Below are 21,023 nucleotides of genomic sequence, written 5' to 3'. Positions count from 1 at the left end.
CTGCAACCCAGGCACTGGATGATAGTCTTCAACTTTATAGTGGGAATTAATTTATTCACGCTCGTTTGGTTGAATATATCATTCTTAATGCAGATTGCATGCCCCTGCATCACAGACCTCCCTGCTCGAAGAGGAATCTTAGCACCACATTGCCAGAACTCCGTAACTTTTGCAATGGGTTTGGGAAGCTGCCTAAGTACTGGGCCAGGAGTCATCGAACATTTACGCGTCCATTTACGAAACCTGTACATCTTTCCTCGATCATGGCGGCTTTTATTTATTAAACCGGTTTTTAAGTGCTTCGAAACTTTGCAACTTAAGATTATTATTTTTATAGGCAGCCTCGTAGTGCTTCGGCACTGTGGCTGTTGTGGTACAGTGACTTGATGTACAGTGACTTGAGGTACAGTGACTGTTGTGGTACAGTGGCTGTTGTGGTACAGTGACTTGAGGTAGAGTAACTGTTGTGTCGAGTTTGTGGATCTGCGAATCTTTGTGTGTGTGTGTGTGTAATTACCTAAGTGTAGTTACAGGATGAGAACTACGCTCGCGGTGTCCCGTCTTCCAAGCACTCTTTGTCATATAACGCTTTGAAACTACGTGTGTGTGTGCGTGTGTGTGTGTGTGTGTGTGTGTGTGTGTGTGTGTGTGTGTGTGTGTGTATGTGTATGTGTATGTGTGTGTGTGTGTGTGTGTGTGTGTGTGTGTGTGTGTGTGTGTGTGTGTGTGTGTGGAGCACCCGACACTGCTCCAGAGTTGGCGGGTTCATGTGTATAATTTTTTTATAATATATAATTTGTAATACAATGAATGAGGAGGCAGAGCGAGAAGTGTGAGCCCCAGAAATTTGTTTTGATTGGTGAGTGGGACGTCTGAGACATGACAGCCCGGTAGTTATCGGGTTTTGAAGACTTGGTGTAATGATGACTCTGGTTCGCGGTGTTCATGTATTCATCGGAGGTCAGATTAGCCGCCTGCCTCTTTTTTTCCACCCAACCTTTGGGAGATAATTTGGTCAAGTGGTACCCACAAGGAGGCGCGGTTAATGATAAATTATATTTTAGCATGTTAAGCTCACTGCCGTCTCTCTTCGACCACACACGCACACACACATTGGTCAACTTTTAAGAACTGCCTTTAGAAACCTGTGTAAGAACTGCCTTTAGAAACCTGTGTAAGAACTGCCTTTAGAAACCTGTGTAAGAACTGCCTTTAGAAACCTGTGTAAGAACTGCCTTTAGAAACCTGTGGAAGAACTGCCTTTAGAAACCTGTGGAAGAACTGCCTTTAGAAACCTGTGTAAGGAATCGTTCAGGATGTTGTATGCCACTTATGTCAGACCAATCTTGGAGTATGCAGCTCCAACCTTGAGTTCATACCTAGTTAAACACAAGACATAGTTAGAGAAGATTCAGAGGTATGCCACCAGACTAGTCTCAGAACTGGGTGGTATGAGCTACGAGGAAAGGCTATGGGAGCTAAACCTCACGTCCCTGGTAGACAGAAAAGCAAGGGGAGACATGATAACCACCTAGAAAATTCTCATGGGAATTGACAAGGTGGATAAAAACAAACTATTTAGCATAGGGAGCCGGTCGGCCGAGCGGACAGCACGCTGGATTTGTGATCCTGTGGTCTTGGGTTCGATTCCAGGCGCCGGCGAGAAACATTGGGCAGAGTTTCTTTCACCCTATGCCCCTGTTACCTAGCAGTTAAATAGGTACCTGGGTGTTAGTCAGCTGTCACGGGCTGCTTCCTGGGGGTGGAGGCCTGGTCGAGGACCGGGCCGCGGGGACACTAAAAAGCCCCGAAATCATCTCAAGATAACCTCAAGATAGGTGGAACATGAAAAGGGGGGACACAGGTGGAGACTAAGTACCCAAATGAGCCACAGGGACGTTAGAAGGAACTTTTTCAGTGTCAGAATAGTTAACGGATGGAATGCATTAGGCAGTGATGTGGTGGAGGCTGACTCCATACACAGTTTCAAATGTAGATATGATAGTTAAGTAGCTCCAGAATCTGTACACCAGTTGAGAGGCGGGACCAACAAGTACAACTAGGTGCGTACACACACACAAATTGCCCTCATGACCTTGGGCAAAAGATCGTTGCGAGTGCTTTGTACATAGTATGTGAGAACTATCCATGAGTATGCCGACCCGGCATGGAACCCCTACCCAAAGAAACAGAAAGCCACACTAGAACGGTCCAAATATATCCAACGAAGATCATTTTAAACCTGAGGGGACTAAGCTATGAAGAATGACTGAAGGAACTGGACCTCATCACACAGGAAGGAAGAAGAAATAGGGCGAACATGATAACAATGTACGAAGCAAAATTGACCATAGAGAAGCAATATTTAAAGTGAGGAACGAGGCAATGTAATTGGAAAAAATGAGGAAACAAATGTGACAGATATTTCAGAACTTCAGTTCAACTGGTAAATTATATTTGGACATTACCTTACACTTCAGTTGTGTCTGTGGCCATTAATGCGCTTTGCCAAAGTCTGATTTAGAGAAGAATACCATATATAATATAGCTATGACAAAGGAGAATTTATAAATCTCTTATCAGAGTGGCGTTTAGAGGCACTCAGGAAAATTTGTGCCATAATCCCACAAGGTTAAGAGGGTTTAAAAAGTGTGAGATTATCCATATTAGCATGTTCTTTTATGAGGCTTTGGCAGTTGTATGAATATCCTCTTATTAACATTTTAAGCCTTTGAGAGGATCGATAATGGCTTGTGTACATAATAAATGTTTATGGTGGTAACTTCTGGGAGTGATTTATGTACACATTCACGGGAGCAGGAGAGTGTCCGCCTCTACGGGTCGTGGCTTATCAGTCTCTAAAGTGTCTAGACACCGGTGGCAGGGTTCGCCCTCGCTATTAACGCTCAAGTATAACATTTGGGGTTTACGGCTCATGCTCTGTGGTGAGACGAAAAATGGGGTTTACTGTGAATTATATAAACTATATATATATATAAATGCAGAATAACCACATGTGAAAAGTAGAGAATGCTTAAAGCGTTTTCGGCTAGAGCTAATTCGCTTTCATCTTTATTCTTCGCAGAAAACGCGTTAAGCATTCTCTATTTTTCACATGTGGTTATTCTGCATACTTGGATCAGTGTTATTCTGATCACTGTTGCATAAATGTAGTATATTTCCCCTCCTGTACATTTATGTTGGTATGAGGTTTATATTGTATTATTATTTAATAAAGACAACAGAACAACTATTAACGATCAGTAGCCTAACATAGCGCAAATCTCGCTCCCCCGTAAACTCTACGTCCTCTGAGGCAACAGGTTCACACACACAAATGCTGAATCCTAATTATACGTGATTGTGTTATTAGAATATAAGTATATGATTCATGGTTTGGAGGACTTGTGCAGTTCGTCTGTAGCGTTTGTTGAATTGCAGAGGTTATGACGGCGTAGTAGATACCACAGGTGGTTCAGAACCAGGTGGTCCAGAACCAGGTGGTCCAGAACCAGGTGGTTCAGAACCAGGTGGTCCAGAACCAGGTGGTCCAGAACCAGGTGGTCCAGAACCAGGTGGTCCAGAACCAGGTGGTTCAGAACCAGGTGGTCCAGAACCAGGTGGTCCAGAACCAGGTGGTTCAGAACCAGGTGGTCCAGAACCAGGTGGTCCAGAACCAGGTGGTCCAGAACCAGGTGGTCCAGAACCAGGTGGTCCAGAACCAGGTGGTTCAGAACCAGGTGGTCCAGAACCAGGTGGTTCAGAACCAGGTGGTCCAGAACCAGGTGGTCCAGAACCAGGTGGTTCAGAACCAGGTGGTCCAGAACCAGGTGGTCCAGAACCAGGTGGTCCAGAACCAGGTGGTCCAGAACCAGGTGGTTCAGAACCAGGTGGTCCAGAACCAGGTGGTCCAGAACCAGGTGGTCCAGAACCAGGTGGTTCAGAACCAGGTGGTCCAGAACCAGGTGGTTCAGAACCAGGTGGTCCAGAACCAGGTGGTCCAGAACCAGGTGGTTCAGAACCAGGTGGTCCAGAACCAGGTGGTCCAGAACCAGGTGGTCCAGAACCAGGTGGTCCAGAACCAGGTGGTTCAGAACCAGGTGGTCCAGAACCAGGTGGTCCAGAACCAGGTGGTCCAGAACCAGGTGGTCCAGAACCAGGTGGTCCAGAACCAGGTGGTCCAGAACCAGGTGGTTCAGAACCAGGTGGTTCAGAACCAGGTGGTCCAGAACCAGGTGGTCCAGAACCAGGTGGTTCAGAACCAGGTGGTCCAGAACCAGGTGGTCCAGAACCAGGTGGTTCAGAACCAGGTGGTTCAGAACCAGGTGGTCCAGAACCAGGTGGTTCAGAACCAGGTGGTTCAGAACCAGGTGGTCCAGAACCAGGTGGTCCAGAACCAGGTGGTTCAGAACCAGGTGGTTCAGAACCAGGTGGTTCAGAACCAGGTGGTTCAGAACCAGGTGGTTCAGAACCAGGTGGTTCAGAACCAGGTGGTTCAGAACCAGGTGGTTCAGAACCAGGTGGTTCAGAACCAGGTGGTCCAGAACCAGGTGGTCCAGAACCAGGTGGTCCAGAACCAGGTGGTTCAGAACCAGGTGGTCCAGAACCAGGTGGTTCAGAACCAGGTGGTTCAGAACCAGGTGGTCCAGAACCAGGTGGTCCAGAACCAGGTGGTTCAGAACCAGGTGGTCCAGAACCAGGTGGTCCAGAACCAGGTGGTCCAGAACCAGGTGGTTCAGAACCAGGTGGTCCAGAACCAGGTGGTCCAGAACCAGGTGGTCCAGAACCAGGTGGTTCAGAACCAGGTGGTCCAGAACCAGGTGGTCCAGAACCAGGTGGTTCAGAACCAGGTGGTCCAGAACCAGGTGGTTCAGAACCAGGTGGTCCAGAACCAGGTGGTCCAGAACCAGGTGGTCCAGAACCAGGTGGTTCAGAACCAGGTGGTCCAGAACCAGGTGGTTCAGAACCAGGTGGTCCAGAACCAGGTGGTTCAGAACCAGGTGGTCCAGAACCAGGTGGTCCAGAACCAGGTGGTCCAGAACCAGGTGGTTCAGAACCAGGTGGTCCAGAACCAGGTGGTTCAGAACCAGGTGGTCCAGAACCAGGTGGTTCAGAACCAGGTGGTTCAGAACCAGGTGGTCCAGAACCAGGTGGTTCAGAACCAGGTGGTCCAGAACCAGGTGGTTCAGAACCAGGTGGTTCAGAACCAGGTGGTCCAGAACCAGGTGGTTCAGAACCAGGTGGTTCAGAACCAGGTGGTCCAGAACCAGGTGGTTCAGAACCAGGTGGTTCAGAACCAGGTGGTCCAGAACCAGGTGGTTCAGAACCAGGTGGTCCAGAACCAGGTGGTTCAGAACCAGGTGGTCCAGAACCAGGTGGTTCAGAACCAGGTGGTTCAGAACCAGGTGGTCCAGAACCAGGTGGTTCAGAACCAGGTGGTCCAGAACCAGGTGGTTCAGAACCAGGTGGTTCAGAACCAGGTGGTCCAGAACCAGGTGGTTCAGAACCAGGTGGTCCAGAACCAGGTGGTTCAGAACCAGGTGGTCCAGAACCAGGTGGTTCAGAACCAGGTGGTTCAGAACCAGGTGGTCCAGAACCAGGTGGTTCAGAACCAGGTGGTCCAGAACCAGGTGGTTCAGAACCAGGTGGTCCAGAACCAGGTGGTTCAGAACCAGGTGGTTCAGAACCAGGTGGTCCAGAACCAGGTGGTTCAGAACCAGGTGGTCCAGAACCAGGTGGTTCAGAACCAGGTGGTCCAGAACCAGGTGGTCCAGAACCAGGTGGTTCAGAACCAGGTGGTCCAGAACCAGGTGGTTCAGAACCAGGTGGTCCAGAACCAGGTGGTCCAGAACCAGGTGGTCCAGAACCAGGTGGTTCAGAACCAGGTGGTCCAGAACCAGGTGGTTCAGAACCAGGTGGTTCAGAACCAGGTGGTCCAGAACCAGGTGGTTCAGAACCAGGTGGTCCAGAACCAGGTGGTTCAGAACCAGGTGGTTCAGAACCAGGTGGTCCAGAACCAAGTGGTTCTGCGTTCGATCCTCTGGCCAAGCGAGACGTTTGGGTAATTTTTCATACACCTGGGAGCTAATAAGACTGTTGTGGGGTTGCATCCTGTTAGTCGCTGGCTCGGGGAATCTCGATATACCTAACAGGGTTCTGGGCATGATAACTGGAAACCAAATCCTTGGTTCAAGACGCGACGCCGAGCTGGGTTACGCGGTCTGCCGCGAGAACTCTATCCACCCTGGACGTCCCGCTCCATGTGACTCACAGCGGGTGTTTCTGTCCTTCCTCGGCGAATTGATACCGATTCCTGCCTGGGCCGAGGGGAGAGCCTGTGGTCAAGGCCCTTTATCTGGCCAGGAAGACTCCTCCTTGGTCGAAATGTCAGCTCAGAACTGGGAAATTTAAAGCCAGTGGTCTGACCGCTTTGATATTACCTTGCGCTTCTTCCGTCAAATTAGTTTTTTGAACGACATTATCTCATATCGCTTTACCTTCATCATTTTTGTTTGGCCTCGGGTGTCATGTCTGTCATGTCATGTCAAATGTCTGTAGTTTACGAAATGAACTTCGATATCAGAGTTCTTATGCTGCCGCTGCTGTAACATTGGGGAGAAAAATCATACACTTGTTGGATTCTTCAAGTTCCTTTTGGCTACCATAGAGAACACGACCGTGGGAACACTAGAGAAAATTATTCTCGAAGACAGCAAGGGGGGGGGGGCCAGATTATAGCTTAATGAGTATATATACTGCAACTGATCAGACTTCTCCGGTAGCTAAGATGGAAGGAGGGGGGTAGAAATAGCCTAAGCTACTCTATCCCTTTGAGATGTATTTATTGCTTATCTCAATAAACATACTTGAACTTGAACTTGAGATGGAAGGACGCGATTTTTATATCTTTATTAAATGAAGGTGTGTGTAGGAGACCACAATGGCACATAAACCTTCATTTTTTAAACCACATTTTCTTGCAATGTATCTGTTATCATTTTATTAATTCTGCTAGAATTTACCTACTTAAAATTATCTGTTAGACCTGCCCGAAACGCTGCGCGTACTAGTGGCTTTACAAGAGTGTAAATACTATGCTATGTATTCTCACAAACCCAATGTACTGTCTTGTATATAAATAAATAAATATATAAACAAACCACTCCAACATTGACCTGACAAGTGAGGATCATCAGCCAACACGCCAGCTGAGAGCGACGACTAACACGTCTGCTCACCACCACGTCCAGGACGCAACTGACCCTCCACAACTCCCACATTTCAGACTTAAGAACTTTCCACTCTGCCCTGGTGTACCCCTGGGCAAATTTCCCGCCAAGTCACGTTCCCTTGTCACGTGCACTTCGCCTTATCACTCCCATCCCATCTGAGCTGTCGCCGCCGCTGGCCATCGTCGACTTCACACTAAGAGGAGATAGTGAGTCCTTGAGGTACGCCACACACTCGCACACGACACCACACTTCCTGGTCAAGGACCACATCCCACTTGATCGGCAAAACCACACACACACTCTCCACCTAGCCGTGAAAACCACGTCCGACCTTGTCACCAAAGCTACCTCTGACTTGATTGTCAAGGCTACGTCTAACCTCGGTCGTGAAGACTAAGAAGGTTAGGTTAGGTTGTGGTTTTCTATTCAGCTTTTCAAGGTAAACTCAAATATTCACAATAATTTAGTATGTCACATATGCACTTATTCATAAGCAAGATATTTACTATAAGCAAGTGCGAGAACGGGTTGCAACACTACATATATTCTGCTAGTCTTCCCCTCTTTGGGAATTCTCATTATCTGCTGATGTAAACCTGATCAAATGTAAACTGTCAAACAAAATTTTTCGCACACCCTCCGTCACTATGTGATGGAGTGCGAAAAGATACGTGAATTGAGAGACAATTCTATAATAAATGTTCCAGAGATGTGTAAATATTTCATTCAAAATGATCTGGCACCAGAAATCTTAGCCTAATATCCCCCAGTTTGCTAACTGTAGGTAGTAACTGAGTGATTGTAACCTATCCACCGCTGCCCACTGGATGGGGGTGGCGGTGGTTAGTTTAAATTCCCCCTAAATCAATTTTGGGGTTCAGTCCCTGAGCCCATTATGTACCTCTGTAACCCTTTCCACTAACGCCCACAAGATGGGTATGGGGTGCATAATAAATGAACTAAACTAACTTGGATTGATTGATAAGAGATTAAGCCACCCAAGAGGTGGCATGGGCATGAATAGCCCGTAAGTGGTGGCCCTTTTGAGCCATTACCAGTATCAAGAGCTGATACTGGAGATCTGTGGAGGTGCGACTGCACCCTGCGTGACGGGAGATGTCTCCCGTGAGAGAGAACTAACTTCGATTGATTGATAAGAGATTAAGCCACCCAAGAGGTGGCACGGGCATGAATAGCCCGTAAAACTAACTCCCCCCCCGCTACCTTTTTATCAAACATTCCCTCCCCCATCAAATCTCTTCCCTCTCATAACACCCCATCCCTCCCTATCCTAAGCCTTTACCTTCGCCGCTAGAGGGCCGACTAATGACTCTGTGTCAGGTCGTTTGTGTCAAGATCTGGGTGTCAAGTAACGGGGCGCCTCTCGGGGCACTCTTTATGTTCCCGCCTCATCCTAATGACCAGACCAAAAAAATAAAAATAAGAGGGAAAAAATGCGTCACAAGGATCCCCCGTTTTTTGTTACTGCGTCTGTTTAACTGTCATCTCTCTCCGTTTTCTTTTCAGGGTGAGTGGTTTTGTAAGGAGGACGTCACTATAGAGCAGGGACGAGGTAAATATTCCGTCGTTGTTAAGATTGATTGCTTGAGGCACCATTTTTGGGGGGCATTAGATCCTTTTATTTATCATCTCGTAACCAGCGTCTTTAATGGTAGGTTTTAAATGTTGGCTCCACCTCCCCCCCCCCCCCGCCCCGTGGGCAAAATATCCTAGAGTGGCGCTGAACAAATCCACAAGGGCCGTGACGAGGATTCGAACCTACGTCCGAGAGCATCCCAGACGCTGCCTTAATCGACTTAATCGCCTATTGACATAGCTCGAGTGCATGGGGGGAGTTGTGTAAAACCCTGGTTTGTGTCTCGGAGAGGCTGCAGGATCCAGTAAGTTCAGTAGAACTTCGGTTTTAATTCTTTTTGACCATGTCGTAGCTCAGTCGATTAAGGCAGCGTCTGGGATGCTCCCGGACGCAGGTTCGAATCCTCGTACACGGCCCTTGTGGATTTGTTCATTTGATGCATCACGCTATTGTGATTTCTGTGTGTCTAGAGTGGCGTTGTTTCGGCGTTGAAAAAGTAATAATATTGTACTGTTTAATATTGTGCTCTTTAATAAGGAAACCTATAGTCACCTTACGTCCTCACCGTACAAATTACAGAGTACTATGAGCAGTAGCAGCTCACGATGATAAAGGCAGAATTGAAATATAACAAGTTAATATCTTCACTTCGCAGGATGCTCGAAGATTATCGTACATGGGACCCAAACAAGGCACCCTAGAAGGTCAGTTATATTTTTTTTCCTGAAGATTAATGGCTATTGATACCCCCCTTAAATATTGACATAGAAAACTATTTTTGGCGTGTTGTTGTCTGTAATTAAGGGGGATCTAATCTAACTCTTGGCCAGTCCCCCTCTTCTCCCCTCTCCCTTCAGTACGCCCAACTTGAAACACATATATTACTCACATGAAGTATGCAAACATGTACATATAAGCGCCAGGGGGAACAACAGTAATCTTCCATCAAATTTCAGTCTAATGTTTGCCATGAGGAACCAACGTAGTTCCCTGAACTCTTTCGTAGAATGGAAAAAAATACCCACACATGGCTTTCAATAGGTAATGTACAGACCCGCCGAAAAAAAACTACTTATGTTTGGGAATATGATTGTAGCAAGTCGGTGAGACATTAAGTGTTTCTCGCCCGGACGTCCGTGGTGGTCATACGCGACAAGGACACGACAAAAACGTACCATAAATGATATGTTTATCGTGTCGTTGTCTGTCCGTGTGGTGGCGGGTGTATGGAAGATGAACAAGAACAAAAACTATGAACATGTCACATATTGCCGTCTGGTGGTCGATCAGGTGTTTTTTTTTTGGCGGCAATCACGGAGGGGGAAAAAAATGACCAGAAAGGGAAGAATATAGTTTATTGCATTAATTTACTTTACGATAAAACGGAATACGTTCACGGAAATGTAATTGATTTTGTTAATATTAGAGTAGTTTTCAGGGAATGAAGAAGGGGGGAGAATACTGACTGGTTATTGTCTAGCTAGACACCTGCGACATTTTACTCAAAAAAACATAATCTCACAATTAACATTCATAGCAGAATGTTGTTGTTGTTGTTGTAAAAGATTCGCTACCTGGAACAAAGTTGCAAGTAGCACGGGCTATGGTGAGCCCGTAGGGGAGCTAAAGGGTTCTTTGTCCCACGGAGGCTGGCGTCTGGAATTCGCATTAAACACCTCGCCAACCAAAACAATCCACACGTTTTATAATCTTACGAACGGAGCTGTTCCTTACGACTGGGATATTAATTGTAAGACAGCAATGCGGATTCTAGCAAGCGCGGAGTGGTATTTCAGCGGGGCGATGTCACACAACCTCACAGAAGACCAAGGTACAGGAGGAAAGCACACACTATCCTGGGACTTAAGGGTAGACATAACCTTGGCCAAAGACCTCTGGTAAGGTCGACCTCCCAAGCCTCGTCGTATGTGCTGTGGTAAGATCGACCTCCCAAGCCTCGTCGTATGAGCTGTGGTAAGGTCGATCTCCCAAGCCTCGTCGTATGAGCTGTGGTAAGGTCGACCATCCAAGCCTCGTCGTATGAGCTGTGGTAAGGTCAGCCGGGCTGTGGTGGGTATGTGGGCCTGCTGGCCGCTCCAAGCAACAGCCTGGTGGACCAAACTCTCACAAGTCGAGCCTGGCCTCGGGCCGGGCTTGGGGAGTAGAAGAACTCCCAGAACCCCATCAACCAGGTATCAACCAGGTATCAAGGTCGACCATCCAAGCCTCGTCGTATGAGCTGTGGTAAGGTCGACCATCCAAGCCTCGTCGTATGAGCTGTGGTAAGGTCGATCTCCCAAGCCTCGTCAGAATCCTAAAGCGAATTAGGAATAATATTTTATGTTTTAATAATACACAAACCAAACTACACTAAAATCCTGCATTGCTGTGTTTAATGTAAAGATCCTACAAAGGTTATATAAAATACTTAGTCACGGCCATAGCTGATTGATTCATTGCAACTCCCTGGCTGTCAATTGCATAGTTGTACCACGTATTGTCTTTAAAAGGTATTTAAGAAAGCAACAAGCCTAGCGATGCTGCCTTGATGGAAGACTGTGGCGGAATGTCCAAATAATTATTTTAATATATTGTAAAAATATTATTTTTTGTGGTAAATTATTGCATTTATTTATCACACGATTATAAAGCAATTACTCAAGGTTATTAGTCTGATTATTATTTGTCATTTAAAAACCATTTTTGTGGGTAATATATTTTGGGCAATATTCAAATATTTAAGCTAAAATACAAAATTGTGAGAAACATTAAAGGATTTTTCTGATTCTAGAATGTGTTGCCATATGAAAATGTTGAATACTGGTATTAGTCACTTATTAATCTCCGCCTTGCAAGACTGACTATATACCGAACTCTGGTAAACGTTGTTCATAAGATATAATATAATTATATATATATGTGCTCAACGCCGCCTTATGCGGTACGATAATTTATCGATTATTGTGACTAAAACTAAAATGATCATTCTAGAATAGGACGCAGCAATGCTTTGTATTAAAAGGTTTAATACATAGTCTATTAAATTTGTCTATATGTGGCCAGTCGGGGTCGGCCACAGTGCCACGTTTTAAGAGAATATCGGCATCTATAGCGACCCCCTGCGATTTTCATGACATCTGAATAAAAGTGGGGATGTGTTTTTTGTAGAGCTATTAGCAGTCCTGATAAGTTTAAATTAATTCACTATTATTTATTCTTTTATTAATGACCAAAAGAATAAACAATAGTGATTTAATTTCATTTTTGCTCACAAATGTAGATTTATATATATGTACAACATACTTTTTTTCTTATTAAAGGAATTTGCTCAGAAATTCTAAATTGTTTCGTGATCTTTGATGCTGGCCCGGTGGGGCAGTGTAGCCTAGCCTAACCTAGCCTAGCCTAGCCTAACCTAGCCTAGCCTAACCTAACCTAGCCTAGCCTAACCTAACCTAACCAACAATTGATTTCATTTATAAATCAAGAATATAACCTGTTGCCATACGGCACTTTACGGCTAGTATTTTTTTTAATAAAATAATATAATTATATAATTAATTAATATTTTGATTATTAATAATTATTCTTATTTAATATTATTATTTTAAGGCAAAATCTTATTATATATATATATATATATATATATATTAAGTTCCCTCAGAAAATGATGACCAATCATTTCCTACCGCCCACAAATTTGAATATACCCTCAACAAATATATTCTCTGCATATTTTACCTAAAATTTTTTGCGTAGAATTCGCCCTTGGGTGATGCCAGTTTTATTGGTCAAATAATCTTGTGTAAGGAATTCCAGCCGTGCTTGGGGGAGGCAGTGACGTGAGGAAGCATTGTCATACACACACACACACACACACACACACACACACACACACACACACACACACACACACACACACACACACACACACACACACACACAAGGTGGTGGAGGCCAAAATCGTCAGTAGTTTCAAAGCGTTATATGACAAAGAGTGCTGGGAAGACGAGGACACCACGAGCGTAGCTCTCATCCTGTAACTACACTTAGGTAATTACACTTAGGTAATTACACACACACACACACACACACACACACACACACACACACGAGGCTGAGAGCTTCGTGGCTGAGTAGACAGCGCTTGGGGGGGTCGTATTCCTAATAGCCCGGGTTCGATTCCCGGCGCGGGCGGAAACAAATGGGAAGAGTTTCTTTCACACTGATGCCCCCCCCATCTGTTACCTAGCAGTAAATAGGTACATGGGAGTTAGACAGCTGCTACGGTCTGCTTCCTGGGAATGTGTGTGTGTGTGTTAGAGAGAAATATATGTAGTAGATAAAATAAAGGAAAAATAGATTGGTTAGAAAGGCGGGGTCCAAGAGCTAATAGCTCGATTCCGCAGACACAAATAGTAAATACAAATAGTAAATACAAATAGTAAATACAAATAGTAAATACACACACACACACCAAATATTTCATACTTCTTGAAAATCGCAAATCGAAATTCTTGAAAATCACACTTCTTTGTAACTTAAAAGATCTTCCCATATCTCCAGCATCTCTTATCTCCCTCCCCCCTCCCCCTTCCACCGCCATCATCTCACCTTTCCCCCCTCTTCTATTTTACTGCCTCTATACCCGGTCCCCTATTACGTGCTATTCATGCCCGTGCCACAATCTTTATCAATCAATCAATCGCTCCCTTAACCACCACGGCAGGAAAAATCAGTATACAAAAGTAGTTTATTCTCATATTTCCGAAAAAAAAACTTGAAAGCACAATGTTGACAGCTACCTCGCGGCCCGCTGGGGGGAGAGGTACAGATCCTATCAAGAGATTTCTTCTATTAAATTGTTATAATTTGACTTGAATGTTATTATGGTTACGGGCTATTCATGCCCGTGCCACCTCTTGGGTGGCTTAATCTTCATCAATCTTTATTTTAGACCACAATCGACTTGAGAATGGTCCAGGACGGACCGAAATGTTGTCGTCCCTTCACCTTCTAGTGTGTTGAAAATGTTTAACGAAGGCCACGATGAAGACATCCACATCACGCTATTCAGTGCATCACGCTATTGTGATTTGTGTGTGTAAGGTCACGATATTTGAGTGTTCAGGCCCTCCGTATTGACTGCCTTATCAAAGCTGTCATCGGCACGTTATCAGTGCTCACTGGTGGATCGTGTTCACAAGGAAACATGGTTTTTAATAATCTAAACTATTTCAGTACTTGGTATAAGGCCTAAATCCCCCCCCCCCCCCACCTCCTCCTCCCTCCAAAAAACAACTCACTTGGGTAGGCCTAAAGTTACCTTTTCTTTGAGCTGATTTGTATTTTGACAGACGATGTCTGTTTATCAAAAAAATTCATATGTATATTGTTTATACTCGTGTTAGAATCACTGATTTAACCCTTTCAGTCATATTCAGTAGCATATGTCTACAAGAATGCTACCAAAATATACTTTATATATATATATATATATTTATATTAAATATATATATATATATATATATATATATATATATATATATATACATATATATATATATATATATATATATATATATATATATATATATATATATATAAATATATATATATATGAATCCTGAAACACAATCGACTTGAGAATGGTCCAGGACGGACCGAAACGTCGTCGTCCCTTCACTTTCTAGTGTGTGGTTTGGTCAACATATTTCAGCCACGTTATTGTGACTCCTCGTCTACATATGAATCTTGAGAGATACTGACAAAAACGTAACCCCAACCCGGCAACAACCAGAAGATAACGTTTGCAATTTTCTACAGGCGCAAGAAGACCGGCAACTTGCTTATCAAGTTGTAACTCTCAACTTATCAAGTTATCGGAACTCTCCCGACACCAAGCGGAACGTCATGGAAGAGGCTAATGTTGTCTATGTCCTTACATACCCATTTTGAGACTGCCAATCCCAACGATATCAGTATATAGGCAAGACAACGTCACATTTAATTAATTGACCTGACAATGCACAAACACCAATGGGCCCGCCACCTCCACCATAAAAAAACTGAATCTGTACATATAACCAGATCATCACCAAAGATATCCTGACCGACAACACTAAAATAATCGACTCACACAACAATAGAAGATCAGACATCGTCAAAGCATTTACACATCAAACAATATCGACCAACTATTGACTACCAACTCACATTCAGGTACATTATATCATCATCAAGATGAAGGTAGAATAGCCAGTACACGCTGGCTCTTCCAACATTAGAATCAAGGAAAACTGTTGAATAGCCTATTGGCTCACGCGCGCCCTTACTCTTTACCTCACATTCTTGGATGTATATTAGGTTACTCCAGATAATTTGTATCCATTTGAACTCTGCTGCTGTAAATGTTGACTGGATCTGCGGAACGCATCTCTTATCAAATAGTAAAACTCTGATGAGTTAATTTTTCAACTTCCTTCGCAAGAACATAATAAATATGAAGACTCGTGCCAGAATGATTAATCTAACCCTTTCTGTCATACACAGTTTAATATGTATGTAAACAAAGGCACATCTGTTTTGCTTGTTAATGTATTGGGTTTTGTGACTGTTTAGTGTACGTTTGTTAAGATGGTCGCCCTCTGGCATCCTCCCAATGTTGATTACTATGGGCCAACGACTCCCATAACTTCTTAAGTCGACCCCTGCTCGACCTCCTTCCCATTTTCCTGACAAATGCATGCAAGCTCCCCGGGTCGCCGCCCATCCTACACAAATTTCCACCCTAGAAATGTCTCAAGAAATTATTGAGCAAAGTGCCACACTAGCAAAAGGAATGTGTGTGATAGCCTCGCGCCGATAATATGCCAACAAGGGCTATTCGTCAGGAGTTAAACATTACAACTTCGCCTCAATCGCTCTTTTGGCCAAGATTGATCGATCTTTTTTTTTTCCAATCGGTGAAATTGTTTTTAAAGCCTTGCTGAAAGTTATTGGCCAATATATTTGTGAAGCGCTTAATTCACTCGTTCAAATGTATTCAGACCCACGATGACACCGAAAAAATTAGATAGAATATTTTTGTGGAGTTTCCATAAAGTGAATGTTTATGGTCTAGTTTAAATATAGTGTGTGTGTGTTTACTATTTGTGCCTGCAGGATGGAGCTATTAGCTCTTGGACCCCGCCTTTCTGACCGTCGGTTGTATAATGTACTGACTCCCGACCTATTTTCATATTTCGCTGACACACAGACACCTACATGTACACACATGCCCAGAATGCAGTCCGTAGCAGCTCTCCAATTCACAGGTATCTATTTACTATTTGGTGAAAACTCTGTCCATTTGTTTTTCCATTTTTTTGCCTCGGTCGGAAATCGAACCCCGGCCCCTTGGACTACAACTCGTGAGCGCTGTCAGCTCGGCCGCGAAGACCTATGTGTATGCGTGTACTCACCTAGTTGTGCTTGCGGAGGTTGAGCTTCGGCTCTTTGGTCCCGCCTCTCAGCCGTCAATCAACCGGTGTACAGATGCATAAGCCTATTAGGTTCTGTCATATCTACATTTCAAACGGTGTATGAAGTCTGTTAGACTGTAAAATAGTTAACATTTGCTCTCAGAATCCTAATAGACTTGATCACGACTTAATCTCCCTCACAACAGAGATTGACTGTCAAAGTGTGATGTTCCCACTACAATATTGTATACGAGTCTTCGTCTTTGAGCGGCAGTAGCCTCGCGCGGCGAAAAACAACTACAGGAAGGCAGAAAGTTGAGTGTGTTTTGACGTGTGGTATTATTATCGGGGTCCATTAGTGCGGTGAGGCTAGCCCGCCGCCGCCGCCGCCCGCCGCCACCAGTCCTAACCCATCCATAATGTCCTGAGAATGCCCGCCGCCGCCACCGCCCGCCACCGTCCTAACCCATCCATAATGTCCTGAGAATGCCCGCCGCCATCTTCTCATCATCAATCCACGCCGGAGTGCTTCACCTCCTGGTCGTGCTTCATCTCTAGGGCCCCCAACACCACCATCTCGCTAGTTATTGATTGTCTTGTAGTGACTCCATCCGTCATTTTTTTTAAGAAATGAGTAAAGAAGATTATCTCCTCATCATCAATTTAAGCCGGAGTGCTTCAGCCTCCTGGTCGTGCTTCATCTCTTGGCCCCCCACCACCACCTCGCTAGCTATCGATTCTCTATTGTAGTGGCTCCATCCATCTTTTATTTTTTTAAGAAATGTTTAAGTGAATAAAGAAGATTATCTGAAAACAGCGTTGACAGATTAGCAAGATATGCTAGAAATGGAATTAAGGGAAGAAAATATGAATTATGTAGATGCTGATTTCAAGGCAAGAGAAGTAAAAAATCCAAAAGAAATAATCAGGTCATCTAACACACAATAGTTTCCGGTTTTCCATTGTCAGGGGACAGGAAGCCTGTAAGTCCTATCAAGGATCAAGGTCACTCTAGACAAACAAGTCCACAGGACGCAACAAAGTGTTTGTCAGGGTCTTAGAAGAATGTAAGGAGGAGCTAAGTCAACCCTTGTCAACCATCCCGGGGGGAGTTATAGGTACATGATTTGGGGGGGTTGTATCTCTGGGGGGGGTTGTATCTCTGGGGGGGGGGTTGTATCTCTGGGGGGGGGTTGTATCTCTGGGGGGGTTGTATCTCTGGGGGGGGGGGTTGTATCTCTGGGGGGGGGGTTGTATCTCTGGGGGGGGGTTGTATCTCTGGGTTGTATCTCTGGGGGGGGGGTGTATCTCTGGGGGGGGGTTGTATCTCTGGGGGGGGTTGATCTCTGGGGGGGGGGGTTGTATCTCTGGGGGGGGTTGTATCTCTGGGGGGGGGTGTAATCTCTGGGGGGGGGTCAGTAGCTCGACCTTTTGTGGGGGGGGGGAATTATCAGGAGAAAGCGCCAAGCCATTACGACTATATAAAACATGGAAGGGGTCAGGATAAGGATTTTTGATGGAACAGAGGGAAGGAATGGTGCCCAACCACTTGAACTGGGGTGGAGGTGGAAGAACCTTGATTCAAGCCTAAAGTATATGTATATATACACTGGCTACCTTATCCCCAACAAAACGAATTAATGTTTAAACATTTTAATTAATGAAATCTTCGGGGAATTTGATAGTGATAGAAAGAGATCTGATTATTCCTTCCAATTCTTGTCTTCACGTCCTCAATGACTTCTAGAAATGGTTTCCTATCCCGTGACACAGACGAGGCTTATCCAGCTCTTTGTCGTGTCTCTTTGTCATGGTTTGTCGTGTCTCGTTACCATGCGCATAGGAACCCAATCCACCCACCTAAACCCATCAAGTCCTATGCACAGAAAACGTAGATATTTCTGAACCGTGGCTTTTCATAATTACTAGGCTGCATGTGTAGCGTTGGTTTCCATCAGCCACGCGGCCAGCTAGATGAAAGGACACGGGCTGGCTGGGTCTCCCGGGTATAGTTGACCTCTTCCTTGCAAGACAGTCCCTGGGTTATGTCCTCGATTATGCCCTGGATTATGTCCCAGATTATGTCTTTGAGGTTATCTTGAGATGATTTCGGGGCTTTTAGTGTCCCCGCGGCCCGGTCCTCGACCAGGCCTCCACCCCCAGGAAGCAGCCCGTGACAGCTGACTAACACCCAGGTACCTATTTTACTGTTAGGTAACAGGGGCATAGGGTGAAAGAAACTCTGTCCATTGTTTCTCGCCGGCGCCTGGGATCGAACCCAGGACCACAGGCTCATAAGTCCCGCGTGCTGTCCGCTCGGCCGACCGGACCGGTCCTGAATAATGCCCTGGAATGACGCAGCAGCCTGCACTTCTGCGCTCTAGAATGACCGGAAATTCTAAGAGAGTACAAAGAGAAAAAGGACTTAAAAGTTAATCTCAAGCAGTAGGAACGTCGCTAAAGACGAGGCGTTATACCCAGAGTGACGTTGGTTCGACGCTCAATTCAACGTAGCTGCCGTTGACTTGGCGTTGAATTGGCGTTGACTTGGCGTTGAATTGGCGCTGGAAAGGCGGGACTTAGGAGGTTAAGCTCCATCGTGGCAATTTTGTTACGTCAGAACTATTAGGTGGGAGGCAACAGCAGCAGCAGCAGCAGCAGACAGAGCGTGGGAGGCAGCTGCAGACTGAGCGTGGGAGGCAGCAGCAGACAGAGGCGTGGGAGGAACAGGGCCGCTCAGATGGCGTGGGCGGTCCCGGCGTCACTAGCAGGGCAAAGTACACACTCGAACGGGTTTAAAATGTTTTCTTAAGATTAATTGAAACGCTCCCAGTGCCTCCTTAGACGTGGAGGTTCCCCGGGAACTTTTCTTGTGTTAATAGCCCCCTGAAGAAAGTTAATGAATATTTAAGAAATGCTAAATAAATGCACCAGCGCTTTGAAATCATATATATGCGCTATTCCCGCCAATTTTTATTTCACCCGGCTGCTTCTGTAATGAAACACCGGCTCCACACAAGCCGGATAGCGTGTAAATTCATTCAGTGAAGCAATATTGTGCAATGATTACTTGTACACTGTTCCTGCTGACGTTTGCAATAACAGAAGCTGAGTTTTGGGCACCGCTTGCCCCAGACGTCGACGGTGTCTGGGCAAGGAACCGCTGGCTTAGTTCCCGCGCTTTCCACGTTCCTGTTCCGGCGCCTTCCACGCCTCTGTTCCGGCGCCTCCCACGCTCCTGTTCCGGCGCCTCCCACGCTCCTGTTCCGGCGCCTCCCACGCTCCTGTTCCGGCGCCTCCCACGCTCCTGTTCCGGCGCCTCCCACGCCCCTATTCCGGCGCCTCCCACGCCCCTATTCAAGCGCCTCCCACGCTCCTGTTCCGGCGCCTCCCACGCTCCTGTTCCGGCGCCTCCCACGCTCCTGTTCCGGCGCCTCCCACGCTCCTGTTCTGGCGCCTCCCACGCTCCTGTTCCGGCGCCTCCCACGCTCCTGTTCCGGCGCCTCCCACGCCCCTATTCCGGCGCCTCCCACGCCCTTATTCCGGCGCCTCCCACGCCCCTGTTCCGGCGTCTGCCACGCTCCTGTTCCGGCGCCTCCCACGCCCCTATTCCGGCGCCTCCCACGCCCCTATTCCGGCGCCTCCCACGCTCCTGTTCCGGCGCCTCCCACGCTCCTATTCCGGCGCCTCCCACGCTCCTATTCCGGCGCCTTCCACGCCCCTATTCCGGCGCCTCCCACGCTCCTGTTCCGGCGCCTCCCACGCCCCTATTCCGGCGCCTCCCACGCTCCTATTCCGGCGCCTCCCACACTCCTATTCCGGCGCCTTCCACGCCCCTATTCCGGCGCCTCCCACGCTCCTGTTCCGGCGCCTCCCACGCCCCTATTCCGGCGCCTCCCACGCCCCTGTTCCGGCGCCTTCCACGCCCCTATTCCGGCGCCTCCCACGCCCCTATTCCGGCGCCTCCCACGCCCCTGTTCCGGCGCCTTCCACGCCCCTATTCCGGCGCCTCCCACGCCCCTATTCCGGCGCCTCCCACGCTCCTGTTCCGGCGCCTCCCACGCTCCTATTCCGGCGCCTTCCACGCCCCTATTCCGGCGCCTCCCACGCTCCTGTTCCGGCGCCTCCCACGCCCCCTATTCCGGCGCCTCCCACGCTCCTATTCCGGCGCCTCCCACGCCCCTATTCCGGCGCCTCCCACGCCCCTATTCCGGCGCCTCCCACGCTCCTGTTCCGGCGCCTCCTACGCCCCTATTCCGGCGCCTCCCACGCTCCTGTTCCGGCGCCTCCCACGCTCCTATTCCGGCGTCTCCCACGCCCCCTATTCCGGCGTCTGCCACACCCTTACCAGCGCCTTCCTTTCCCTTATACCAGCGAGGCCCTCCGCGCCCGCCAAAACAACATTCTATATTTCTGAATAACTCAGTTTACACATTTCTTAGGCCAGAGGCGCGCGCGCGTGTGAAGCCTTCGGCGAGTTTATCACTCTGGCTTACATGTTTTGTTGTATTGCCTAACGAGCGTCTTATTCCCAGGAAGAGTCCAGCGCCATGCTTGTTTTGACAGGTTCAAATGGGGTAGTTAAGTCGTAAAACAGGCTTACAAGTTACAGCCCCGCTCCTGTGCCAGGTAAGTCCACTACGGGCTCACCATAGCCCGTGCTACTTGCCCCGCTCCTGTGCCAGGTAAGTCCACTACGGGCTCACCATAGCCCGTGCTACTTGGAACTTT

General features: G+C 46.9%; 1 protein-coding gene across 1 annotated transcript; it reads left to right on the top strand.

Moving 5' to 3' along the window:
* The first annotated feature begins 2,320 nt into the window (after positions 1 to 2,320).
* LOC123746203 (collagen alpha-1(I) chain-like) lies at positions 2,321 to 20,713 on the top strand. Its single transcript, XM_069315106.1, has 4 exons — positions 2,321 to 2,370; positions 3,442 to 6,061; positions 9,485 to 9,533; positions 19,428 to 20,713. The coding sequence occupies exons 1-4, from the start codon at positions 2,321 to 2,323 to the stop codon at positions 20,711 to 20,713; spliced, it is 4,005 nt and encodes a 1,334-aa protein (XP_069171207.1).
* The last annotated feature ends 310 nt before the right edge of the window (positions 20,714 to 21,023 follow it).

The sequence above is a fragment of the Procambarus clarkii genome, chromosome 80 (genome assembly GCF_040958095.1).
Source record: "Procambarus clarkii isolate CNS0578487 chromosome 80, FALCON_Pclarkii_2.0, whole genome shotgun sequence".
Lineage (NCBI taxonomy): Eukaryota > Metazoa > Arthropoda > Malacostraca > Decapoda > Cambaridae > Procambarus > Procambarus clarkii.
Note: the sequence above shows the minus strand (reverse complement) of the source record. Positions and strands in the feature narration are given on the sequence as shown.

Bases quoted from the DNA above. Each gene is read 5' to 3' on its own strand.
- LOC123746203 (XM_069315106.1), top strand. From the start codon at position 2,321: ATGATAACAATGTACGAAGCAAAATTGACCATAGAGAAGCAATATTTA. The intron at 2,371-3,441 runs GTGAGGAACGAG...GTTGAATTGCAG, and splicing joins ATAGAGAAGCAATATTTAAA to AGGTTATGACGGCGTAGTAG. The intron at 6,062-9,484 runs GTAATTTTTCAT...TTCACTTCGCAG, and splicing joins TGGCCAAGCGAGACGTTTGG to GATGCTCGAAGATTATCGTA.